The 27,499-nt window shown below is 45.0% G+C and overlaps 1 protein-coding gene across 1 annotated transcript; it reads left to right on the forward strand.

The window, feature by feature from the left end:
- Positions 1-27,217, forward strand: LOC311150318 (ninjurin-1-like; the record flags this gene model as incomplete). Its single annotated transcript, XM_084187724.1, has 3 exons — positions 1-46; positions 16,787-17,030; positions 27,075-27,217. The coding sequence occupies exons 1-3, from the start codon at positions 5-7 to the stop codon at positions 27,215-27,217; spliced, it is 429 nt and encodes a 142-aa protein (XP_084043850.1). The 5' UTR covers positions 1-4.
- Between the last annotated feature and the right edge of the window lie 282 nt (positions 27,218-27,499).

Genomic DNA, 27,499 nt, shown 5'->3' on the forward strand with positions numbered 1-27,499 from the left:
CAAGATGCAAATGAACGGAAGCGCCGACAGAGAAAATGGAGGGGAGGTAAGTGATGATCTGTAGTTGCAACCTACTTAGCATCAAAGTATCAAGTTAGCTCACTTCCAGGAGAGGTAACGGACTGGAAACTATGTTGCCATTGCATTGCCATCCACAGTAGCCACTGTCGCGGTTTAGCTAGGCTACCAAACCTGCCAATGTAGACCTAACAATATAATAATGTTTGTAGACACAAAATACACTTTTACTGAATCACACAATATTTGTTATTATAGTTTCCCTACATTTGATAGCGGCTAGTCAGCTGCTAAACTTGCTCTAAAATTGGTTGCCATGGTGCCAGTCTGAGTTTATAGGCTGCTGCGCTAAAAGAGGCGGAGGCTGTGACATCCCTCACAGCACAACTGCCTCAGCTCTCCTCTGTGGGAGTTAAGCATCGATGGCGATGACATGATATGAAGACAAAAACTAAATAGTAGCTAAACTAAATATTTTATCAACACTTACAAAACAACCTGTTGTAATATCGTGCACCATAATTGTCTCTACATGTCTTTGTGTCTACAACATTTCCACCAATTAAGCTTTATTTGGAACCATATTGGATGCAATTTAGGAAATGCTTCATTTTTTTACAACCTTTTACAACACCATTTTATAGCACAGGGATCAGATACATAACACCATTCAATTCTAATTAGAATTTTTCAAAATCATGTAATATATCAATGTATGGTTATCAACACATTTAAAGTTTAGAATGGTTTTGGAGGACACCCCACAATCTAACCGTGGCTATTGTTATAATAAAAATTATTATCCTTGTTAGCAGGATAGATTTTGTAGGTGAGGTTAGTGAGTTGAAATTCTGATTTTGGTTTGGGACAGTCTACGGTTCAGACCAAGGCTCAGCCTTTCCTGAAATGGCTGACATCTTTTGGCCAGGTCTCCGGTGACAGTCTGCGTCCCTTGAGGAGTTGTGCCTGTATGCACCTGAGTGGCCCAGTGAATAATGAATGCCCCTTTTTGTTGGATCCCTGGCACAATGTTCCAATAAGAAACAGTTTCCTTCCTTTCATCACACATTTTCAGTGGAAATAATTCAAAAGGGCTTGGTGTATTCATTTGGCTAAATTAATTTATGGTATTGATACGATAGTGCTCAATCAAATACTTTCATTAGCAATTTTGTGTTAACTAGCCCCCTAGACAGTGTTTTTAATGACATGGTGTGTTCCCATTTCCCCAGTTATTGGGAGGTAGTTTAGTGCTGCTTACAAAGCAATAACACTTTACAGAGGGAGGAAATGAGCTTCACTGTGTCATCCCAACAGTCTGTCCCTGTCCCTCTAATAGCTCCATTTAATTTCAGAGAGAGAGAGAGTGTGTGTGTGTGTGTGATGTGTGTGTGTGGTGTGTGTGTGATGTGTGTGGTGTGTGTTTGTGTGTTTGTGTGTGTGTGTGTGTTTGTTTGTGTGTGTGTTTGTGTGTGTGTGGTGTGTGTGTTTGTGTGTGTGTGTGTGTGTGTGTGTGTGTGTGTGTGTGTGTGTGTGTGTGTGTGTGTGCGTGCGTGCGTGCATGCTTACCGGTATGTCTAGCTACTGTCCTGAGATTGTCACAGTCGAGTCACGGAGGACAGAATATAATATATTTACGCTCGATACAATGTGCAATTGGTGTCATTTACAATATGTCTCCCCACAGTGAGAGTGAATAATGTCCCATGGACGCTTTGTACATTGCTTTCTGTCCTCACAGAGGACTTCATTTCCTCTGCACTGTCTGAGCTCAAATCCAAGCCTGGGGGTCCGCAGTACTACCTTGTTTATTTTCTACCTGGTAGTTAATCGACTGATAAATGTTGTTGATTAGGCCTAGCCAGTGGCGATTTTAGCATGTAAATCTTGGTTGGACAAACCCCCCAAAAAATGGGGGATGCATGCCAGAAAAGCCACTACACAACACTAAACAATACATTAATTGCACTATTAACAGTGACAAACGGTGCCCACAAACTGTTAGGGCCTACATAAAGCTGTCCCAACAGCATGTGCACCACCAAGTCAGAACAGTAGGCTAAGTTATGAGGGGCAAAGGGACTAAATTATTAGTGTGAGGCACATGGGCTACTAACAGCTTACTACACAACATACACTTAGTATTACTTTCTTAGCTATAGTATACATATCTCCCTGGCATATTACATAATTTATGCAGCAGCAGCATACAATACGTTTTTGGACTCACCATTGTGCTGTGCTCACTTGAACAGGAAGGTGGCGCGGTGGTCCTTCTTGTGGGCAAATTTTTTCATTAAACTTTGTCATCAAAGTCTGGCATTCTCTGGATTTATGGTCCTTTCAAGACAACTGGGAAATATAAAGAAAAAAAAGGTTGAATCATGACGTCAGTGATCTTCATGTCGGAACTCTAGAAAGTGGCTGAGTTCCCGACTTGGAATTCCAAGTTGGATGACCGTTCAAAACTTATTTCCCAGTCGGAGCTCGTTTTTTTCAGAGTTCCCAGTTGTCTTGAACTCACTGAAGTCTGAGATTTCCCAGTTCTGAGTTTCCAGTTGGTTTGAATGCGGCAGAAGTCATGCTGGATTGACAGCATGGCCAATGTATTCAACCTTTTCTGGCCCATGGTGTTGCATGTGAATGTTTATCCTTTTAAGCTTGGATAAGAGACCCTTAAACCCTGACTTGGACCACACACCCTCTCCATCGAATAGCAGGCAGGGGAAGCAAAATAGTGATTGCTTTGCAACGCTTGCAGTTAGCCACTGATTCCTTCCAAACCACTCACTGTTGAATTTGCGTTTTCCAACTTGTCTAATGTTTATATCCAATGGCCGATGAGCACCAATACGTTTTATCTATAATTTATCTTCATATGACAAGGATTGAAAAGGATTTGCCAGTAGATTGTCGACGTGATTCATGATGATGACTGCTTGTCGAGCTTGCAAGCTAAGATTTTGAAAGTATGATGTTGACATGATCAGTCCAATCAAAGCTACGGTAGATATAACGTGATTTGACGTCATTTTATCTGTGGCCAATGACCTTGAGCACTTACAATGTAAATCTATGGCAGCACCCAAGGAGGCTTGAACTTTCTAGCTCTCCCTGTAGATTTTGCGGTGACGTAGTGTCCCCATGAGTGACAGAACACTGAGCCAATCACGGCGCAACTAGAGAAGATGACCAACCCCTACGCTCTGTATTGTCCGCTGGCTGCCCCTCCACCAAAGAAGGCACTGAGCTAGGCTGAAACACCTGCATTGAGCTGCCTTACTCAAGAAAGCAAAAAAGAGACCATGTTTGTATGCGGCTCTATTAACTCAATACATTTTTTTTTACATTGTTTGCAAACTGATATGTGACACGTATTAATGCCAAAATAACATGCAAAACAGGCACATAAAAAAAAAAAATCTACAGTGTACAGTGGGGAAAAAAAGTATTTAGTTAGCAACCAATTGTGCAAGTTCTCCCACTAAAAAAGATGAGAGAGGCCTGTAATGTTCATCATAGGTACACGTCAACTATGACAGACAAATTTAGAATTTTTTCCCCAGAAAATCACATTGTAGTATTTTTTATTTAATTAATAATTAATAAATATTAATAATATGCCATTTAGCAGACGCTTTTATCCAAAGCGACTTACAGTCATGCGTGCATACATTTTTTTTTTTGTGTATGGGTGGTCCCGGGGATCGAACCCACTACCTTGGCGTTACAAGCGCTGTGCTCTACCAGCTGAGCTACAGAGGACCATTTATTTGCAAATTATGGTGGAAAATAAGTATTTGGTCAATAACAAAAGTTTCTCAATACTTTGTTATATACCCTTTGTTGGCAATGACACAGGTCAAACGTTTTCTGTAAGTCTTCACAAGGTTTTCACACACTGTTGCTGGTATTTTGGCCCATTCCTCCATGCAGATCTCCTCTAGAGCAGTGATGTTTTGGGGCTGTCGCTGGGCAACACGGACTTTCAACTCCCTCCAAAGATTTTCTATGGGGTTGAGATCTGGAGACTGGCTAGGCCACTCCAGGACCTTGAAATGCTTCTTACGAAGCCACTCCTTCGTTGCCCGGGCGGTGTGTTTGGGATCATTGTCATGCTGAAAGACCCAGCCACGTTTCATCTTCAATGCCCTTGCTGATGGAAGGAGGTTTTCACTCAAAATCTCACGATACATGGCCCCATTCATTCTTTCCTTTACACGGATCAGTCGTCCTGGTCCCTTTGCAGAAAAACAGCCCCAAAGCATGATGTTTCCACCCCCATGCTTCACAGTAGGTATGGTGTTCTTTGGATGCAACTCAGCATTCTTTGTCCTCCAAACACGACGAGTTGAGTTTTTACCAAAAAGTTCTATTTTGGTTTCATCTGACCATATGACATTCTCCCAATCCTCTTCTGGATCATCCATATGCACTCTAGCAAACTTCAGACGGGCCTGGACATGTACTGGCTTAAGCAGGGGGACACGTCTGGCACTGCAGGATTTGAGTCCCTGGCAGCGTAGTGTGTTACTGATGGTAGGCTTTGTTACTTTGGTCCCAGCTCTCTGCAGGTCATTCACTAGGTCACCCTGTGTGGTTCTGGGATTTTTGCTCACCGTTCTTGTGATCATTTTGACCCCACGGGGTGAGATCTTGCGTGGAGCCCCAGATCGAGGGAGATTATCAGTGGTCTTGTTTGTCTTCCATTTCCTAATAATTGCTCCCACAGTTGATTTCTTCAAACCAAGCTGCTTACCTATTGCAGATTCAGTCTTCCCAGCCTGGTGCAGGTCTACAATTTTGTTTCTGGTGTCCTTTGACAGCTCTTTGGTCTTGGCCATAGTGGAGTTTGGAGTGTGACTGTTGGAGGTTGTGGACAGGTGTCGTTTATACTGATAACAAGTTCAAACAGGTGCCATTAATACAGGTAACGAGTGGAGGACAGAGGAGCCTCTTAAAGAAGTAGTTACAGGTCTGTGAGAGCCAGAATTATTGCTTGTTTGTAGGTGACCAAATACTTATTTTCCACCATCATTTGCAAATAAATTCATTAAAAATCCTACAATGTGATTTTCTGGATTATTTTTTCTCATTTTGTCTGTCATAGTTGACGTGTACCTATGATGAAAATTACAGGCCTCTCTCATCTTTTTAAGTGGGAGAACCTGCACAATTGGTGGCTGACTAAATACTTTTTTCCCCCACTGTATATACAGTTGAAGTAGGAAGTTTACATACACTTAGGTTGGAGTCATTAAAACAAGTTTTTCAACAACTCCACAATTTTCTTGTTAACAAACTATAGTTTTGGCAAGTCGGTTAGGACATCTACCTTGTGCATGACACAAGTAATTTTTCCAACAATTGTTTACAGACAGATTATTTCACTTAGAATTCACTGTATCACAATTCCAGTGGGTCAGAAGTTTACATACACTAAGTTGACTGTGCCTTTAAACAGCTTGGAAAATTCCAGAAAATGATGTCATGCCTTTAGAAGCTTCTGATAGGCTAATTGACATAATTTGAGTCAATTGGAGGTGTACCTGTGGATGTATTTCAAGGACTACCTTGCCTCTTTGCTTGACATCATGGGAAAATCAAAAGAAATCAGCCAAGACCTCAGAAAACAATTGTAGACCTCCACAAGTCTGGTTCATCCTTGGGAGCAATTTCCAAACGTCTGAAGGTGCCACGTTCATCTGTACAAACTATAGTATGCAAGTATAAACACCATGGGACCACACAGCCGTCATACCGCTCAGGAAGGTGCAAATCAATCCCAGAACAACAGCAAAGGACCTTGTGAAGATGCTGGAGGAAACAGGTACAAAAGTATCTATATCCACAGTAAAACAAGTCCTATATCGACATAACCTGAAAGGCCGCTCAGCAAGGAAGAAGCCACTGCTCCAAAACCGCCATAAAAAAAGCTGTGGGGGTGCTTTGCTGCAGGAGGGACTGGTGCACTTCACAAAATAGATGGCATCATGAGGAAGGAAAATTATGTGGATATATTGAAGCAACATCTCAAGACATCAGTCAGGAAGTTAAAGCTTGGTCGCAAATGGGTCTTCCAAATGGACAATGACCACAAGCATATGGACAATGACCCCAAGCGTGTGCGAGCAAGGAGGCCTACAAACCTGACTCAGTTACACCAGCTCTGTCAGGAGGAATGGGCCAAAATTCACCCAACTTATTGTGGGAAGCTTGTGGAAGGTTACCTGAAACATTTGACCCAAGTTAAACAATTTAAAGGCACTGCTACCAAATACTAATTGAGTGTATGTAAACTTCTGACCCACTGGGAATGTGATGAAAGAAATAAAAGCTGAAATAAATCATTCTCTCTATTATTCTGACATTTCACATTCTTAAAATAAAGTGGTGATCCTAACTTACCAAAGACAGGGAATTTTTACTAGGATTAAATGTCAGGAATTGTGAAAAACTGAGTTTAAATGTATTTGGCTAAGGTGTATGTAAACTTCCTACTTCAACTGTATATATATACTGTATATATATATACAGTGGGGGAAAAAAGTATTTAGTCAGCCACCAATTGTGCAAGTTCTCCCACTTAAAAAGATGAGAGAGGCCTGTAATATTAATCATAGGTACACGTCAACTATGACAGACAAAATGAGAAAAAATAATCCAGAAAATCACATTGTAGGATTTTTAATGAATTTATTTGCAAATTATGGTGGAAAATAAGTATTTGGTCAATAACAAAAGTTTCTCAATACTTTGTTATATACCATTTGTTGGCAATGACACAGGTCAAACGTTTTCTGTAAGTCTTCACAAGGTTTTCACACACTGTTGCTGGTATTTTGGCCCATTCCTCCAAGCAGATCTCCTCTAGAGCAGTAATGTTTTGGGGCTGTCGCTGGGCAACACAGACTTTCAACTCCTTCCAAAGATGTTCTATGGGGTTGAGATCTGGAGACTGGTTAGGCCACTCCAGGACCTTGAAATGCTTCTTACGAAGAAACTCCTTCGTTGCCCGAGCGGTGTGTTTGGGATCATTGTCATGCTGAAAGACCCAGCCACGTTTCATCTTCAATGCCCTTGCTGATGGAAGGAGGTTTTCACTCAAAATCTCACGATACATGGCCCCATTCATTCTTTCCTTTACACGGATCAGTCGTCCTGGTCCCTTTGCAGAAAAACAGCCCCAAAGCATGATGTTTCCACCCCTATGCTTCACAGTAGGTATGGTGTTCTTTGGATGCAACTCAGCATTCTTTGTCCTCCAAACACGACGAGTTGAGTTTTTACCAAAAAGTTATATTTTGGTTTCATCTGACATTCTCCCAATCCTCTTCTGGATCATCCAAATGCACTCTAGCAAACTTCAGACGGGCCTGGACCTGTACTGGCTTAAGCAGGGGGACACGTCTTGCACTGCAGGATTTGAGTCCCTGGCGGCGTAGTGTGTTACTGATGGTAGGCTTTGTTACTTTGGTCCCAGCTCTCTGCAGGTCATTCACTAGGTCCCCCCGTGTGGTTCTGGGATTTTTGCTCACCGTTCTTGTGATCATTTTGACCCCACGGGGTGAGATCTTGCGTGGAGCCCCAGATCGAGGGAGATTATCAGTGGTCTTGTATGTCTTCCATTTCCTAATAATTGCTCCCACAGTTGATTTCTTCAAACCAAGCTGCTTACCTATTGCAGATTCAGTCTTCCCAGCCTGGTGCAGGTCTACAATTTTGTTTCTGGTGTCCTTTGACAGCTCTTTGGTCTTGGCTATAGTGGAGTTTGGAGTGTGACTGTTTGAGGTTGTGGACAGGTGTCTTTTATACTGATAACAAGTTCCAACAGGTGCCATTAATACAGATAATGAGTGGAGGACAGAGGAGCCTCTTAAAGAAGAAGTTATAGGTCTGTGAGAGCCAGAAATATTGCTTGTTTGTAGGTGACCAAATACTTATTTTCCACCATAATTTGCAAATAAATTCATAAAAAATCCTACAATGTGATTTTCTGGATTTTTTTTCCTCATTTTGTCTGTCATAGTTGACGTGTACCTATGATGAAAATTACAGGCCTCTCTCATCTTTTTAAGTGGGAGAACATGCACAATTGGTGGTTGACTAAATACTATTTTTCCCCACTGTATATATATATATATTTTAGCTAAACAGGTGAATGACGAGTCACCACTGAGCCAGAGATTCCACTTAGGCCTACCTGGTGTTCTAGGTCTGAATCGGTGCCTGATTCAAGGGGAATACGGTAAACCAACAGTGCTGCGAAGCCTTGAGGTCCGGATTTAATCATGGGAGCTACAGGCTATAGGTTACAGGCTAAGTTGTGTTGCATTGCATTGCCACTGTAATGTAGGTAAGGTACAGTATACTGTGCTTTGGAATAGCAGTGCTTGCATCTGTTTCCGGTGGGATGTAAAACTAAAAGCCCTTCAGAGAACCATGAAAATTAAATACAGTTGTGTATAACGTTGGGCTGGACACAGGCCAGAATCTGAGGTGAGCAGAGAAGGCTGATGGGACATGATCGATGGAGAACACAGAAGTGCTGATGCAGAGAGAGAGAGAGAGAGAGAGAGAGAGGCAAAGAGTGACACACATCCTGTAGCAGCATCCTCTTAATTTAAAACCCAACCACGCATACTGCAAGTCAAGCAAGAACAGAATAAAAAACATTCCGATGATAAATGCAACTTGGTCTGTATAAATGCTACACGCTGTTGTCTTGTATTCTTACTGTAAGGATGGAATTGTCAGGATGTCGCCTAGTCTGGTTGCCATTCTTTTTCCTGACAATGGAGTCGGCTAAAGAGATAGAATTGTAACCATAGTGTACAGTACGTATCCCAGAGAGTTTCCCTTTTGTATAGCCTGGAGCCCAACCTGCCCCTCAGTCTACTAGGGAATAGCAGACTAGCACCACAATTGTCTGGCAGCTTAGAAAACCCCCATTCACAGATTGAAACAGTGAGAGTAGGCATAGCTGTTCATTGATGCTGGTCTGGGGTTAAATGAGTTCACTTCTCACACAGCAGATTTTTTTTTGTCAGAGTCAGCCCGAAATGAGGATGAGCTTAAAGTCTGTGAAAGTCTATGTGCTTGTATGGTAAATATCTAGAGCCTATTCTGAGTACCCAGATCAAGGAAAATTATGAATCACTTTTCACAAAAATATCATTGCATCCACAACTCTAAATTGTCTTCATCAGGCTTCCCTAAACTGAAAATATTGAATCTTTGAAAGCTTTTATGATATAGCCGTTCAACAGCATATAGTCTGAGTACCCAGAGCGAGGAAAATGCATGTTTGTAGACAAATTATACATTTTCACAACAATAGTGTAGTATTCACAACTGTAACTTGTCTTCATCAGGCTTCCCAAAGGTGAGCTGAATTTCGATGCCTTCAGGGAGAGACTGGCAACGTTGGTGCAGTAACCCCCAAGAACATTGTGCGGAAGCTTGATCTACAGTGAAGAAAATGCATGTTTTCAAACAAGACAAATAATCTATTTTCACAAAAATTGTGTAATTCACACCTCTAAATTGTCTTCATTTGGCTTCGCTAAGCTGAGAACAGTGTGTAGAAATTGTTTTGGAGTCTGTGAAAGCGTGTGCTTACTTGAACTGAATAGAAGCACTTTCAATGGGGGTTTGAGGTTGTGGGGAGAGGGGTCCTACCAGAGTGCTGCAAGCCAGGCACCGCTGCCAGAATTTACTAGGACCAGATGGATTCTGCGGGGCTTTTTCAAAGCCCCTATAAATGTAATGAAAAGACAGACAATCTGCAGAATCAATCAAACAAAAGCGAGACATAGGCTACTAGGCTATACTAACAGGTGTGGCATGTCAATGATAGCCAGAAGAGTTGGCTAAGGTATAGGCTACAGATCTGGGACCAGGCTACCTTAGCACATAGGCTAGCTGTCTTGCAAAATTAGATCAGGTAACTGTGCTGTAACAGACTAGAGGATAGGAAACAGTTATGACAGTTATCACTAGGGACTGCTTGGGCTGCAGTCAGTGACACATTTAATCCACGCCTACTGGGCAGGCGGTGTTGAGAGGTATGCAGACAGAGAGTGACACCACATGATTTCCTTAGAGCTTTATTACTCACCTACGTGGGCAGCTATCTCCGCCTTGCTATTCTAAATGACTGCTGCAGCGACCTTCTACACTCTCAGTTTCTCTCTCTCTCTGTCTCTCTCTCTCTCTCTGTCTCTCTCTCTCCCTCTCTGTCTCTGTCTCTCTCTCTCTCTCTCTCTCTCTCTCTCTCTCTCTGTCTCTCTCTCTCCCTCTCTGTCTCTCTCTCTCTCTCTCTTTCACTCTCTCTCTCTCGTGCTAAGACAGCTATGTATTTAGGCCTAGGCAAGAAACACACAGTTCAGTCTGGTCAAGGGCAGGATGTGGTGATTGTTCTCTAAGGTCTAATGACTGTCATATCCTGTCACTGAAGGATCTTCTGGGCTTTGAGACCAACATGTTACAGGGAAGTGTTCTGTTCTGAGGTGGAGGGAGCACTTTACAGGGAAGTGTTCTGTTCTGAGGTGGAGGGAGCACTTGGTTTTGTGGATGAGTGGAGAGGGGGATGACAATTAACTGAACATTTAGCATTTATCTTGATTGTTTTCCTTTTATTTATTATACCATGGATGCTGCACTGAATCTGTGTGCACTTCTTACATTTACAATAAAGGCTTGTTAAAAAAATAAAATAATAATCCCTTTCTCTCCTTCTCTCTCTCCCTCACATGGGGATTGTTGAGTTGAATAATTAATAATAACAAAATAGAGGACCGTCCGTTTTTGGTCAGACAGAATAACAATGGACCTGCAGAGTGATTGACTAACACTGCCTCTCCAGTAGAGAATGTCAGTGCAATCATATGCTAATTTATGCTTTGTTCGATTGTGCTTTTCAATCGAGAGTTCTATTCAAATACAGAACTGCGTCAGTCAGTCGGTTGCGTTCTGTACTTTTAATGAAAAGTTAAGTATGTGTGTGTGCACACGCGTGTGCGGTTGTGCACTTGTCTTTGGACCTATGTCATCGCTCATGCTCAATCGTGCCAAATTACCACTATCATTCTGTTGTGTCAGCCAGCGATGAAGAAATTGAACAAGTCAGGTTTCCCAGAATGCAGTGTCAGTCAGTCCTAGGGATAGCCTACACCTTCACAACCTGGGGTCTCCTGGCTCACACAAGGCTATCTTACTATAAGACCTATTGATTAAGGCATAAGGGATGTCCTTGAATGCCCTCTGAGTGGGTTCAGTGTGTGAGAAGAGAGCAGGTGACCCTAGCAGGTCGTGACAATGTGCAGCACAGAGATCACTGTGTTTGGCTCAAGTATTTGGTATTTATTAGGATCCCCATTAGCTACTCTTCCTGGGGTCCACATGAAACATGATATAATACGTATAACAGAACATTATTAGTCAAGGACTGAAATACATACATTTAAAACGTCACACATAGCTTACATATCAGTACAAATACACAATATTTAGGTCTAATACATAGTACAGTGCAAATTACAATACAATACAGGTTGTCTCTTCACAGTCCCCTTTGTGCAGTAAGGTGTTCTTTTATCTGTTTTTTTAACTGTTTTTATTGCTAGCTTGAGTTACCTGGGGTGGCAGAGAGTTCCATGTAGTCATGGGGCCCCGTGTAGCTCAGTTGGTAGAGCATGGCGCTTGCAACGCCAGGGTTGTGGGTTCGTTTCCCACGGCGGGACAGTATGAAAATGTATGCACTCACTAACTGTAAGTCGCTCTGGATAAGAGCGTCTGCTAAATGACTAAAATGTAAAAATGTCATGGCTCTATTTAATATTGTGTGTTTCCCAGCCTCTGCTCTGGACCTGGGGACTGTGAAGAGACCTCTGGTTGCATGTCTTCTGTTATACCGATGAGTGTCTGTCACTTATCACAAGGACAAGAGTGTGACGTCAGTTCTTTAGGAACACGGAGGGCTTGTTTTTAAGAGTTGTTTAGATTGTGTGACTTTGTAATGCTTAGTGCAAGAACTCTTTAAAGGCTCACAGTCGGGGTTGTAAGAGTTTTTATCTTGGTGAAATACAGTTGAAGTCGGAAGTTTACATACATTTAGGTTGGAGTCATTAAAACTCGTTTTTCAACCACTCCACAAATTTCTTGTTAACAAACTATAGTTTTGGCAAGTCGGTTAGGACATCTACTTTGTGCATGACACAAGTAATTTTTCAAACAATTGTTTACAGACAGATTATTTCACTTAGAATTCACTGTATCACAATTCCAGTGGGTCAGAAGTTTACATACACTAAGTTTACTGTGCCTTTAAACAGCATGGAAAATTCCAGAAAATGATGTCATGGCTTTAGAAGCTTCTGATAGGCTAATTGACGTAATTTGAGTCAATTATTTTTGAGTCAATTGGAGGTGTACCTGTGGATGTATTTCAAGGCCTACATTCAAACTCAGTGCCTCTTTGCTTGACATCATGGGAAAATCAAAATAAATCAGCCAAGACCTCAGAAAATAAATTGTAGACCTCCACAAGTCTGGTTCATCCTTGGGAGCAATTTCCAAACGCCTGAAGGTACCACGTTTATCTGTACAAACAATAGTACGCAAGTATAAACACCAAGGGACCATGCAGCCGTCATACCGCTCAGGAAGGAGACGCGTTCTGTCTCCTAGAGATGAACGTACTTTGGTGCGAAAAGTGCAAATCAATCCCAGAACAACAGCAAAGGACCTTGTGAAGATGCTGGAGGAAACAGGTACAAAAGTATCTATATCCACAGTAAAACGAGTCCTATATCGACATAACCTGAAAGGCCACTCAGCAAGGAAGAAGCCACTGCTCCAAAACCGCCATAAAAAAGCCAGAGTACGGTTTGCAACTGAACATTGAGACAAAGATATTACTTTTTGGAGAAAAGGCCTCTGGTCTGATGAAACAAAAATAGAACTGTTTGGCCATAATGACCATCATTATGTTTGGAGGAAAAAGGGGTTGCTTGCAAGCCGAAGAACACCATCCCAACCGTGAAGCACGGGGGTGGCAGCATCATGCTGTGGGGGTGCTTTGCTGCAGGAGGGACTGGTGCACTTCACAAAATAGATGGCATCATGAGGAAGGAAAATTATGTGGATATATTGAAGCAACATCTCAAGACATCAGTCAGGAAGTTAAAGCTTGGTCGCAAATGGGTTTTCCAAATGGACAATGACCCCAAGCATACTTCCAAAGTTGTGGCAAAATGGCTTAAGGACAACAAAGCCAAGGTATTGGAGTGGCCATCACAAAGCCCTGACCTCAATCTTATAGGAAGTTTGTGGGCAGAACTGAAAAGGCGTGTGCGAGCAAGGAGGCCTACAAACCTGACTCAGTTACACCAGCTCTGTCAGGAGGAATGGCCCAAAATTCACCCAACTTATTGTGGGAAGCTTGTGGAAGGCTACCCGAAACGTTTGACCCAAGTTAAACAATTTAAAGGCAATACTACCAAATACTAATTGAGTGTATGTAAACTTCTGACCCACTGGGAATGTGATGAAAGAATTAAAAGCTGAAATAAATCATGCTCTCTACTATTATTCTGACATTTCACATTCTTAAAATAAAGTTGTGATCCTAACTGACCTAAGACAGGGAATGATTACTAGGATTAAATGTCAGGAATTGTGAAAAACTGAGTTTAAATGTATTTGGCTAAGGTGTATGTAAACTTCCAACTTCAACTGTATGTCTATTTAGGGGTTGGTTGATTCAATAGCACATCCTGATGGGAAGGATGGTGATCCAGATTGTTTGTGAACATTGCAGAGATGTGCAGCACAGTAGGAGCCATGCCAGAAATATAGGTCAGGCCACGCCCCAAAAAGCACAGGGGTACTTTAGATATTTAAATGCATCTAGCCGGGTTTCCTCACAGAATTGTAAAGCTCATCATATAGCCTAACCACCTCAGCATTTAAGGGATATTGGGTGGCTAATCAACACACCAGCTACTGCAGAGAACACATCCATCTCTCTCTCCCTCTCCCTCTCTATCTCTCTCTCTCCCTCTCCCTCTCCCTCTCTCCCTCTCTATCTCTCTCTGTCTCTCTTGCTCTCTCGGGGGTTACTGCACCAGCATTGCCAGTTTCTCCCTGAAGGCATGGTAATTCAGCTCAGCTCTGTGGTAAATTAGAGGGTTCTGTTCTCCCCTTCCTAAAACAGAACCTCTGACTGTCTCTCTCTGCTGTGAAGCCTACCGCCCCTCTCATCCACTGTTTCTATTCCTGGAACAGAGGGAAGGAAGGAAGATTGTCTGTATACAGCACTGTGGCACATCACTGACAATTTAACAGCCAGTCCTCCACAGCTGTTGGAAAGAGGGGGGATACATGCATCCAATTTTTAAATGTTATTGAATGGTTGTTAATGCAATGGAGATAGTTTAGCGTAACTTCAAGTTCACTTTCATCAGGAAGCCTAGTTGTTCAGTCATTGCAATACATATTTAGTCAGCAGCACTTTAAAGATGGAATCCGCATTAGGGGAAACAGCGCCATTGTCCGCCCCAGCAGCTTTCTTCTAGTTTTTGTTCGGTGGACTAAATGGAGGTGCGGTGCATCGAGCAGTGTGGTAAAAAAAATGGCAGTACATATTCTGATGTTCTATCGCCAGGCAAAAAAACTGTGTTTGTTGTTTGCAATAACTTCTTTGTTCTTGTAATATCTAAAACGGATGTGGCAGTTTCACCATTAATCATTCCAGCTTTAAGGGAGTTTAAGGGTTTAGGGGCCTCATTTATCAACCGTGCGTAAATGTTGGACTAAATTCTGGGGTACATGGAGATTCTAGGATTTGTGTGCGCAACAAATTATTGGGATTTATCAAACTGTCGCACGCATCATATACTGTATGAATGTTTCCATTGATTAATCCGACCATAATACATATGTGGGCTCGTGAACGAGCGCTACAACCCCGCCTGGAAAACGCCCTCCATTCACCTTTTATGGTAACAAAACGGCCTCATTTGCTGTATGATTTGGAGGTATTGGAACTGGGCCATGATAGTTTCTAAAAGAAACCGCAATGGCAAATGTTATCACATTTCTGTAGAGTTGTGGGCAGAATGTTTTAATCTTTTGCAGTGTCTTTAAAAAACGAAAAACGCATGCCGCCTGTAGCGAGTGCCAAACACTGGCTGCGCATTCTGCAAGATTGATCAACCTTTCTAACAATTTATAAGTAAATGCTACTACAGCCCACACTTCTATGCAAAATACGAATTGCTGTTCAATATTTTGTTTATCAATAGATGATTGTGTTTCTATCTCCTGCCTTGGTATAGGCTCTGAGATTAAATAGGCCATTATGTCCCGCTCCTATCGCACAGCAATACTGTTGCCTACCCATACTGTCTTAGGCTACCGGTCTGTTTACTTTCGCGCATAGGTGGCTATTGAAAGAGCGATGGATAAATGGTAGCCTAATATTTATTGTGTAGCGGGAATGAACTAGTCATGTCAGAAAAGGAGAGACATGCCCTGCAATATGATTATGGTTTAGGCCTATATAATACATGTAAAATAAATATATTAGGCGATCTTCTTACCAACTGCAAATGCATCTGTTTTTATCATTAAGCAAACGTTTTAATGTTTTTATTAGCCTACCATTATTATAATTCCTGTGCATCAAACACTTCCATTTCCACCTAAAGAACAATATTTGCTTGCAATACAGTTGATCAACTTTTGCGCACACATGGTTTGTGATTTGCGTGGAGATACGCACACTTTCCCGTCAAGTTCAAAATGGATAAATACCAACCTTTGCGGGAAAACTGGCACACGCAAGGTTTAGAGTATTTTTTGTGCGCACGCACTTTTATTAATGAGGCCCCTGAACAGAATCCTGTGGGAGCTGAATGGTACAGAGTCATCAGAGCAGCCCTGAACTCCCCCTATAACCTGCTATCTATCATCATCAGCCATAGAGGAATCAATACCTGGAGGAATGGATTAATTTAATCATACATCCTCCATTCATCTGAGACATATAATATGACCTGGGATCACTTTAATCTATTCATTATTCATTTCATGACATATACAAAAATATGATGCATTAGCATTCAGTAGGCTACTTAAATTATCAGGTTGACAAAGTTAATGTACAGTTCCCACACAGGGCAGGAACAAAGTAGCAGGATCCCTTCACAACCAGAGATCCCTGTCCTGAAGTGTCCTCGACCCGCACCTGGTGTTGCTCCTCTGGCCCGGAAAGTCCTCACTAACCCCACGGCCACAGTGTTAGGTCACAAGTGTGTCTTTGTAAACATAGACAGGTTTGCAATGTAAACATACAGATAGCGTTCAGTGTAACTGGGTGAAGGGGTGTATGAGCGTGGGGGGATCCGCAGAGATGAGCTCATAGTCTGGAACTTAGCCAAGTGTGTGTGTGTTCGCCTGCACTTAATGTGAGTGCTTGTTTTCTAAAGACATGGACGTTGCTTTCATAATGGCTTTACTGTCATAAATTATATGATAGTGGTGCATATGATAACATATGATTAACACATCATAGATTACTGAGTGTGTTTTGTCTCATTGTGAGATGAATCATGCTAAGCTAAACTTCCACTTAAAAAGCAAGTCTAAATCATGAATTGATGTCAATGGGAGGTTTATGTGAAAATTTGAGTTATGTGCATGTTCTTCAACAAGATAACCATGTGTATCTGATTGTATTGTTGACATGTGTTTGTGTCTCCAGGTCCCCCATACAGGTGGCTGGCACGGTGTCAGCCCCTCTGCTCTACTGAACATGAACCACTATGCCAATAAGAAGAGTGCAGCAGAGAGCATGCTGGACGTGGCCCTGCTCATGGCCAACGCCTCCCAGCTGAAGGCTGTCCTGGAGCAGGGCCCAGACTTCTCCTTGTACACTCCCCTCATCACCCTCATCAGCATCTCCCTCAGCCTGCAGGTCACTGTGGGGGTCCTCCTCATCTTCATCGGTGAGGATAACAACACTGTCTCTCTCTGGGGGAATTTTTTACAAAAAGCATATTGAATGCAACACTTTTGCGGTTGCATCAAATAGGCCTACATTAGACCGTTGCATTCTAACACTGCGTAATGAATGCTGTATTATGGACTCTTTTGACACTAGTCCCGCTCATGCACGCTGTCTAAATGGAGCCCCTTGTGTCTCTTAATCTTCATGAGCCCTTTGTGTCTCATCTTCATCAGTGAACATGTGTTTTATAACTTCCTCCTCCCTCAACACTTTGTGTTGACCTTAACTGTGGATGACCTCATACCTATCAAGTCCAATGTCTCCTGACAAACAACCCATTACCTACTGCAGCGTTGCTGAGGTGCTGTACCATGGCAACCAGGCATATGACCAGGTCAGAGTTCACCGGGTTTTAGTGCTGCTGTCAGCAGGCTGACCCGAGAGACGGCTGTGTGTGTGTGTGAGTGTGTGTGTGTGTGTGTGTGTGTATGTGTGTGTGTGTGTGTGTGTGTGTGTGTGTGTGTGTGTGTGTGTGTGTGTGTGTGTGTGTGTGAGGACGGGGGTGTTGAAGATTAAACTCTTCAGGCGTGACCGTACAGGCTGACAGTGACCTTGATCTTCAGCGCTGGACAGAGACTGCTCTTCATCATGTCTACATCACAGAGACTGCTCTTCATCATGTATATGTCACAGAGACTGCTCTTCATCATTTCTACATCACAGAGACTGCTCTTCATCATGTCTACATCACAGAGACTGCTGTTCATCATGTCTACATCACAGAGACTGCTCTTCATCATGTCTACATTACAGAGACTGCTGTTCATCATGTCTACATCACAGAGACTGCTCTTCATCATGTCTACATTACAGAGACTGCTGTTCATCATGTCTACATCACAGAGACTGCTCTTCATCATGTCTACATTACAGAGACTGCTGTTCATCATGTCTACATCACAGAGACTGCTCTTCATCATGTCTACATCACAGAGACTGCTCTTTGTCATGTCTACATCACTGCCCTCACGTTTGCTCCCATGATTTCTGCACCATATCACTCTGGTTTAAATTATAATTTTCTTGTGAAACCAGATAGTTAATGATGGGTGCAGGTCACATCACTGTAACTAATCTCTTACAGTGTCCAGTAGGAACACACTTAGGATGTCCAGCCCATATGTTTTTAACCACTCTCTCAGCATTAACACTCATTCACCAAGTCACAAGGCTTCTATACTAAATACTAAATTGGTGGTGCGTGCTGTGAATGCCCTACAAACCATCCCCCCTGGGCCGGGCCAGACACACACAGCCAGAGACAGAGGCAGGGTTCTTCACACCATTTAAGGTGGTGGCACCTTAATTGGGCAGGATGTGCTCGTGGTAATGGCTGGGGAAGAATGGGTGGAATGGTATCAAATACATCAAACACATGGTTTCCTTCTACTGACTGTGTCCTGGTCACACATACAGTACCAGTCAAAAGGTTTGGACACAGCTACTCATTCAAGGGTTTTTCTTTATTTTTACAATTTTCTACATTGTAGAATAATAGTGAAGACATCAAAACTATGAAATAACACATATGGAATCATGTAGTAACCAAAAAAGTGTTAAACAAATCAAAATATATTTTATATTTGAGATTCTTCAAATAAATCACAGACAGTGTCACCAGCAAAGCACCCCCACACCATAACACCTCCTCCTCCATGCTTTACGGTGGGAAATACACATGCAGAGATCTTCCGTTCACCCACACTGCGTCTCACAAAGACTCGGCGGTTGGAACCAAAAATCTCCAATTTGGACTCCAGACCAAATTTCCACTGGTCTAATGTCCATTGATCGTGTTTCTTGGCCCAAGCAGGTCTCTTCTTCTTATTGGTGTCCTTTAGTAGTGGTTTCTTTGCAGCAATTCAACCATGAAGGCCTGATTCACAAAGTCCCCTCTGAACAGTTGATGTTGAGATGTGTCTGTGACTTGAACTCTGTGAAGCATTTATTTGGGCTGCAATTTCTGAGGCTGGTAACTCTAATGAACTTATCCTCTGCAGCAGAGGTAACTCTGGGTCTTCCATTCCTGTTGTGGCAGTCCTCATGAGAGCCAGTTTCATCATAGCGTTTGATGGTATTTGCGACTGCACTTGAAGAAACTTTCAAAGTTCTTGAAATGTTCCGTACTGACTGACCTTCATGTCTTAAAGTAATAATGGACTGTCATTTCTCTTTGCTTATTTGAGCTGTTCTTGCCATAATATGGACTTGATCTTTTACCAAATAGGGCTATCTTCTGTATACCCCCCCCCCCCCCCCCCACCTTGTCACAACACAACTGATTGGCTCAAACGCATTAAGAAGGAAATAAATTCCACAAATTAACTTTTGAGAAGGCACACCTATTAATTGAAATGCATTCCCGGTTACTACCTCATGAAGCCGGTTGAGAGAATGCCAAGAGTGTGCAAAGCTGTCATCAAGGCAAAGGGTGGCTATTTGAAGAATCTCAAATCTCAAATATATTTTTATTTGTTTAACACTTTTGACCGGTAGTGTACAGTGGGGAAAAAAAGTATTTAGTCAGCCACCAATTGTGCAAGTTCTCCCACTTAAAAAGATGAGAGAGGCCTGTAATTTTCATCATAGGTACACGTCAACTATGACAGACAAAATGAGGGAAAAAAATCCAGAAAATCACATTGTAGAATTTTTTATGAATTTATTTGCAAATTATGGTGGAAAATAAGTATTTGGTCAATAACAAAAGTTTCTCAATACTTTGTTATATACCCTTTGTTGGCAATGACACAGGTCAAACGTTTTCTGTAAGTCTTCACAAGGTTTTCACACACTGTTTCTGGTATTTTGGCCCATTCCTCCATGCAGATCTCCTCTAGAGCAGTGATGTTTTGGGGCTGTCGCTGGGCAACACGGTCTTTCAACTCCCTCCAAAGATTTTCTATGGGGTTGAGATCTGGAGACTGGCTAGGCCACTCCAGGACCTTGAAATGCTTCTTACGAAGCCACTCCTTCGTTGCCCGGGTGGTGTGTTTGGGATCATTGTCATGCTGAAAGACCCAGCCACGTTTCATCTTCAATGCCCTTGCTGATGGAAGGAGGTTTTCACTCAAAATCTCACGATACATGGTCCCATTCATTCTTTCCAGTCGTCCTGGTCCCTTTGCAGAAAAACAGCCCCAAAGCATGATGTTTCCACCCCCATGCTTCACAGTAGGTATGGTGTTCTTTGGATGCAACTCAGCATTATTTGTCCTCCAAACACGACGAGTTGAGTTTTTACCAAAAAGTTATATTTTGGTTTCATCTGACCATATGACATTCTCCCAATCCTCTTCTGGATCATCCATATGCACTCTAGCAAACTTCAGACGGGCCTGGACATGTACTGGCTTAAGCAGGGGGACACGTCTGGCACTGCAGGATTTGAGTCCCTGGCGGCGTAGTGTGTTACTGATGGTAGGCTTTGTTACTTTGGTCCCAGCTCTCTGCAGGTCATTCACTAGGTCCCCCCGTGTGGTTCTAGGATTTTTGCTCACCGTTCTTGTGATCATTTTGACCCCACGGGGTGAGATCTTGCGTGGAGCCCCAGATCGAGGGAGATTATCAGTGGTCTTGTATGTCTTCCATTTCCTAATAATTGCTCCCACAGTTGATTTCTTCAAACCAAGCTGCTTACCTATTGCAGATTCAGTCTTCCCAGCCTGGTGTAGGTCTACAATTTTGTTTCTGGTGTCCTTTGACAGCTCTTTGGTCTTGGCCATAGTGGAGTTTGGAGTGTGACTGTTTGAGGTTGTGGACAGGGGTCTTTTATACTGATAACAAGTTCAAACAGGTGCCATTAATACAGGTAACGAGTGGAGGACAGAGGAGCCTCTTACAGAAGAAGTTACAGGTCTGTGAGAGCCAGAAATCTTGCTTGCTTGTAGGTGACCAAATACTTTTTTTCCACCATAATTTGCAAATACATTTATTAAAAATCCTACAATGTGATTTTCTGGATTTTTTTCCACAATTTGTCTGTCATAGTTGACGTGTACCTATGATGAAAATTACAGGCCTCTCTCATCTTTTTAAGTGGGAGAACTTGCACAATTGGTGGCTGACTAAATACATTTTTTCCCCACTGTATATATATACAGCTGCGGAAGAAATTAAGAGACCACTACAAAATTATCAGTTTCTCTGGTTTTACTATTTATAGGTATGTGTTTGGGTAAAAATAACATTTTTGTTTTATTCTATAAACTACTGACAACATTTCTCCCAAATTCCAAATAAAAAATTGTCATTTAGAGCATTTATTTGCAGAAAATGACAACTGGTCAAAATAACAAAAAAGATGAAACTGTTTGAGAGAATGCCAAAAGTGTGCAAAGCTGTCATCAAGACAAAGGGCGGCTATTTGAAGAATCTCAAATATAAAATATATTTTGATTTGTTTAACACTTTTTTGGTTACTACATGATTCCATATGTGTTATTTCATAGTTTTGATGTCTTCACTATTATTCTACAATGTAAAAAATAAAGAAAAACCCTTGAATAAGTAGGTGTGTCCAAACTTTTGACTGGTAGTGTATGTTTACTCTGAGCTAAGTGTCAAGGGGTGCTGAAGGTGGGTGTGGTGCATGAATCAAGCGCAGGACGCAGAAGCTCAGTCCAAAAGACTTTAGTGCAATATTCACGTAGGAAAATAAGCACAATAAGCCCGAAGGCGAAATCACGGCGCACACAGGCGTCAAACAAACGGCGCACTAACATGTGCGAAAAACCTCTCCAAAACACTGGAGGGAAGTATGTAGCTCCAACACGAAAACAGAAGAGCAATCACACACAAAGACAAACACAACCAACGAGAACTAAATAGGACACTAACGAGGACTAACAAGACACAGGTGTACAACATCAAGACAAAACCAAACGAACATGAAACATAGATCGGTGGCAGCTAGTACTCCGGGGACGACGACCGCCGAAGCCTGCCCGAACCAGGAGGAGGAGCAGCCTCGGCCGAAACCGTGACAGTACCCCCCCCCCCTTGACGTGCGGCTCCAGCCGTGCGCCGACCCCGGCCTCGGGGTCGACCAGGAGGACGCGGAGCAGGGCGCGCGGGATGGTCCCGGTGAAACTCCGACAGGAGAGATGGGTCTAGGATGTCCCTCCGCGGCACCCAGCACCGCTCCTCCGGGCCGTACCCCTCCCACTCCACGAGATACTGGAGACCCCCCATCCGGCGTCTGGAGTCCAAGATGGACCGAACGGTGTACGCCGGAGCCCCCTCGATGTCCAGTGGGGGCGGAGGAGTCTCTCCTATCTCATTGTCCTGGAGTGGACCAGCTACCACCGGCCTGAGAAGAGACACATGGAACGAGGGGTTAATATTCTTATACTCAACAGGTAGATGTAACCTATAACACAACTCGTTCAATCTTCTCAGGACTTTAAAGGGCCCCACAAACCGCCGACCCAGCTTCCAGCGGGGTAGGTTTCTGGTAGAGAGCCAGACTCGATCTCCGGGTGCGTACACCGGCCCCTCACTGCGGTGGAGATCGGCGCTCGCCTTGTGACGAAGGACGGCCCGCTGCAGGTGGACGTGGGCAGCGTTCCACGTCTCTTCCGAGCGCCTCATCCAATCATCCACCGCAGGGGCCTCGATCTGGCTCTGCTGCCACGGTGCCAGAACCGGCTGGTACCCTAACACACATTGGAAGGGGGTTAGGTTGGTAGAGGAGTGGCGGAGAGTTCTGGGCCATCTCGGCCCAGGGAAAGTACCGTGCCCACTCCTCAGGCCGGTCCTGGCAATACGACCTCAGAAACCTACCCACATCCTGGTTGACACGTTCTACCTGCCCGTTACTCTCCGGGTGGTACCCTGAGGTAAGGCTAACCGAGACCCCCAAACGCTCCATGAACGCTCTCCAAACATGGGAGGTAAACTGGGGGCCTCGATCAGACACTATATCCTCGGGTACCCCGTAATGCAGGAAGACGTGGGTAAATAGGGCCTCAGCGGTCTGTAGGGCAGTAGGAAGACCCGACATAGGGAGAAGACGACAGGCCTTAGAGAACCGGTCCACAACGACCAGGATGGTGGTATTCCCCTGAGAGAGGGGAAGGTCTGTCACAAAATCCACCGAGAGGTGGGACCATGGTCGTTGTGGAACGGGCAGGGGTTGTAACTTACCCCTGGGCAGATGTCGGGGCGCCTTACACTGGGCGCACACCGAGCAGGAGGAGACATAAACCCTCACATCCCTAGCCAAAGTAGGCCACCAGTATTTAGTGCTAAGGCAATGCACTGTCCGGCCAATACCCGGATGTCCAGAGGAGGGTGACGTGTGAGCCCAGTAAATGAGTCGATCCCGAATCTCGAGCGGAACGTACTTCCGACCCTCAGGACACTGTGGAGGGCTGGGGTCGGTACGCAACGCTCGCTCGATTTCGGCATCGACCTCCCACACCACCGGTGCCACAAGGCAAGACTCCGGTAGTATGGGAGTAGGCTCAGCGGACCTCTCCTCCGTGTCATACCGCCGGGACAGCGCATCTGCCTTACCATTCTGGGACCCAGGGATGTACGTGATTTTAAATACGAACCTGGTGAGAAACATACTCCATCGAGCCTGGCGAGGGTTCAGTCTCCTCGCTGCCCGGATGTACTCCAGGTTCCGATGGTCAGTCAAAATGAGGAAAGGGTGTTGAGCCCCCTCAAGCCAATGCCTCCACACCTTAAGGGCTTGAACTACAGCTAACAGCTCCCTGTCCCCAACGTCATAGTTACGCTCCGCCGGGCTGAGCTTTTTTGAGTAAAAAGCACAGGGGCGGAGTTTAGGTGGCGTGCCGGACCGTTGAGAGAGAACGGCCCCTATACCTGCCTCAGACGCGTCCACCTCAACCTGAAAGGGTAATGCGGGATCCGGATGCGCCAGCACCGGAGCCGACGTAAACAGGTCCTTCAGTCTCCCAAAGGCCCTGTCCGCATCAGCTGACCACTGCAGGCGCACCGGACCCCCTTTCAGAAGGGACGTGATGGGAACTGCCACCTGTCCAAAACCCCGGATAAACCTCCGGTAGTAATTCGCAAAGCCCAAGAACTGCTGCACCTCTTTTACAGTGGTTGGGGTTTGCCAATTACGCACAGCGGACACACGATCCACCTCCATTCTCACCCCTGACGCGGACAACCGATAACCCAAAAAGGAGACCGACTCCTGGAAAAACAGACATTTCTCTGCCTTGACATATAGGTCGTGCTCCAACAGCCTCCTCAATACACGACGCACCAGGGTTACATGCTCGGCTCGGGTAGACGAGTACACCAGAATATCATCAATGTACACGACCACCCCTTGTCCCTGCATATCCCGGAAAATGTCATCTACGAAGGATTGGAAGACTGATGGAGCATTCATCAACCCATATGGCATGACAAGATACTCGAAATGACCTGACGTGGTACTAAACGCTGTCTTCCATTCGTCGCCCTCCCTAATGCGCACCAAGTTATACGCGCTCCTGAGATCCAATTTTGTGAAAAACCGCGCTCCATGCAATGACTCCGTCATGGTCGCAATCAGAGGGAGTGGATAACGGTATTTCACAGTAATCTGATTGAGACCACGGTAATCAATGCACGGGCGCAACCCTCCATCTTTCTTCTTCACAAAAAAGAAGCTCGAGGAGGCGGGAGAAGTGGAGGGCCGAATGTATCCCTGTCTCAAAGATTCGGCTATATAAGTCTCCATAGCTTTTCTCTCCTCTTGAGACAAAGGATACACATGGCTCCGTGGGAGCGCTGCTCCTGCCTGGAGATCAATCGCACAATCCCCCTGTCTATGAGGAGGCAACTGCGTCGCCCTAGTTTTACTAAACACGAGAGCTAAATCCCCATATTCAGGCGGAATGTGCAGTGCGGGCACTTGGTTTGGACTTTCCACCGAAGTCGCCCCCACGGAAACACCCAGACATCGCCCCTCGCACTGAGCAGACCACCCATCGAGAGCCCTCTGTTGCCACGAAATAGCAGGGTTATGGGTGCTTAACCAGGGAATTCCCAGCACCACTGGGTACGCAGGAGAGTCGATCAGATACAGCTGTATAGTCTCTTCATGACCCCCCTGCGCACACATCCTAAGTGGCGCTGTGATCTCCCTAATCAACCCTGACCCCAACGGGCGGCTATCTAAGGCATGAACGGGAAAAGGTTTGTCAACAGGTAGGAGAGGGATCCCTAAATCTAAACAAAACTTCCGATCAACAAAATTCCCAGCTGCGCCTGAATCTACTAGCGCCTTATGCTGGGAATGAGGTGCAACCTGTGGAAAACAAACAGGTATACAAAAGTGCGCAACAGAAAGCTCTGGGTAAGTGGGACGTCTACTCACCTGGGAGGCCCCCCCAGTGCGTGGCCTGTTGTCTTCTCCCCCGGAGAACCCTCCCCAGCACCTGGCCGCAGTGTGCCCTCCACGACCGCACTTGGTGCAGGAGACAGGCCCCCTCGGGCTCCTCCTCCTCCTTTCTCTAGCGCCGGCACCCCCGAGCTCCATAGGGCTCGGCTCGGAGGTGCCGGAGGGCGGAATGGACGGACCCCCCTCGGGACGTCCACGGGTGGCCAGCAGGGTGTCCAGACGGATGGACATATCGACCAACTGGTCGAAGGTAAGATGGGTATCCCTGCAGGCCAACTCACGTTGAACGTCCTCCCGTAGGCTACATCGAAAATGGTCGATGAGGGCCCGTTCATTCCACCCTGCGTCCGCCGCTAGAGTCCGGAACTCTAGAGCAAACGCCTGTGCGCTCCTCCTTCCCTGTCTCAGGTGGACTAGACGCTCCCCCGCCGCTTTGCCCTCAGGTGGATGGTCGAACACGGCCTTGAAGCGACGGGAGAACTCGGCGTAGGAGATGGTGTTGGCGTCCATCTTCCTCCACTCGGCGTTAGCCCACTCCAACGCCTTGCCCGTGAGACAGGAGATGAGGGCGGAAACGCTCTCGTGTCCCGAGGGCACCGGGTGTACAGTGGCCAGGTAGAGCTCCACCTGCAGGAGGAACCCCTGACACCCGGCAGCTGTTCCGTCATACGCCCTCGGGAGCGAGAGCCGAATCCCCCTGGGTTCCGGACCTGGGACTGGTGGACCGGCCGATGGGGTTGGCAGGGTAGGTGGAGGTGTGGGTACCCCGCTGGCCTCCCATCGGTGTAAGGTGTTGATGACGTCCTGTAGAGCGGTCCCCAGTTGTCGTATCTGGTCATCTTGCCCGCGGACATGCTCCTCGAGCGACTCAGGCGTAACTGCAGATCCTGCTGATTCCATTCTGGTGTGTGATTCTGTCAAGGGGTGCTGAAGGTGGGTGTGGTGCATGAATCAAGCGCAGGACGCAGAAGCTCAGTCCAAAATACTTTAGTGCAATATTCACGTAGGAAAATAAGCACAATAAGCCCGAAGGCGAAATCACGGCGCACACAGGCGTCAAACAAACGGCGCACTAACATGTGCGAAAAACCTCTCCAAAACACTGGAGGGAAGTACGTAGCTCCAACACGAAAACAGAAGAGCAATCACACACAAAGACAAACACAACCAACGAGAACTAAATAGGACACTAACGAGGACTAACAAGACACAGGTGTACAACATCAAGACAAAACCAAACGAACATGAAACATAGATCGGTGGCAGCTAGTACTCCGGGGACGACGACCGCCGAAGCCTGCCCGAACCAGGAGGAGGAGCAGCCTCGGCCGAAACTGTGACACTAAGCAGAAGAGAGTTGGCAGAGTTAGTCCGTGGTACATGAGGACCAGGCCTGAGAGACACTTATACAAAACAGTATGTCACTATGGACTGGCTCCAGTCCCGGGCTAGCTGCTGTCACTCATTCATGATTATACTTTTTATGTGTGTGTAGAGTTATCTGTGTGTGTGTGAGAGAGAGTCTATGTTTGCATGCGTGTGTGTTTGCACGTGCATGCTGTGAGTGTGTATAAAGCTCATGTGTACCAACTTCCCCTGTTCTCTCCACAGTGCGGTGGAACTTGAATGACCAGAGTAAGCACTTCAGACTGAATGTAATGGAGAACCTTGCCACAGGCCTCATCTTCATCATCGTAGTAGTCAACGTCTTCATCACTGCCTTCGGAGTACAGAAACCCAATCAGAAAGCCTGACCAGGACACGGACAGGCATCACCACCCCCTTAGGTACACACACACACACACACACACACACACACACACACACTCTTTCTCTCTTCTCCCCTCTCTCTCTCAAACTCAAACAGGAATTGTTTGCACTTTCCCCCAATAGTTTGTCCATGACTCAGCAGCTGTCCTGTTCTCCCTATCTCCTGACCTTCCTAAACGCCCCTGCTCCACCAACCTGACCCATAAACACGCACTGTTCCAGGGCTCCACGGAAACTTCCACTAGAAAACACCCCCCAACAAAACT

Source organism: Coregonus lavaretus (genome assembly GCF_964263955.1).
Source record: "Coregonus lavaretus genome assembly, chromosome: 22".
NCBI lineage: Eukaryota > Metazoa > Chordata > Actinopteri > Salmoniformes > Salmonidae > Coregonus > Coregonus lavaretus.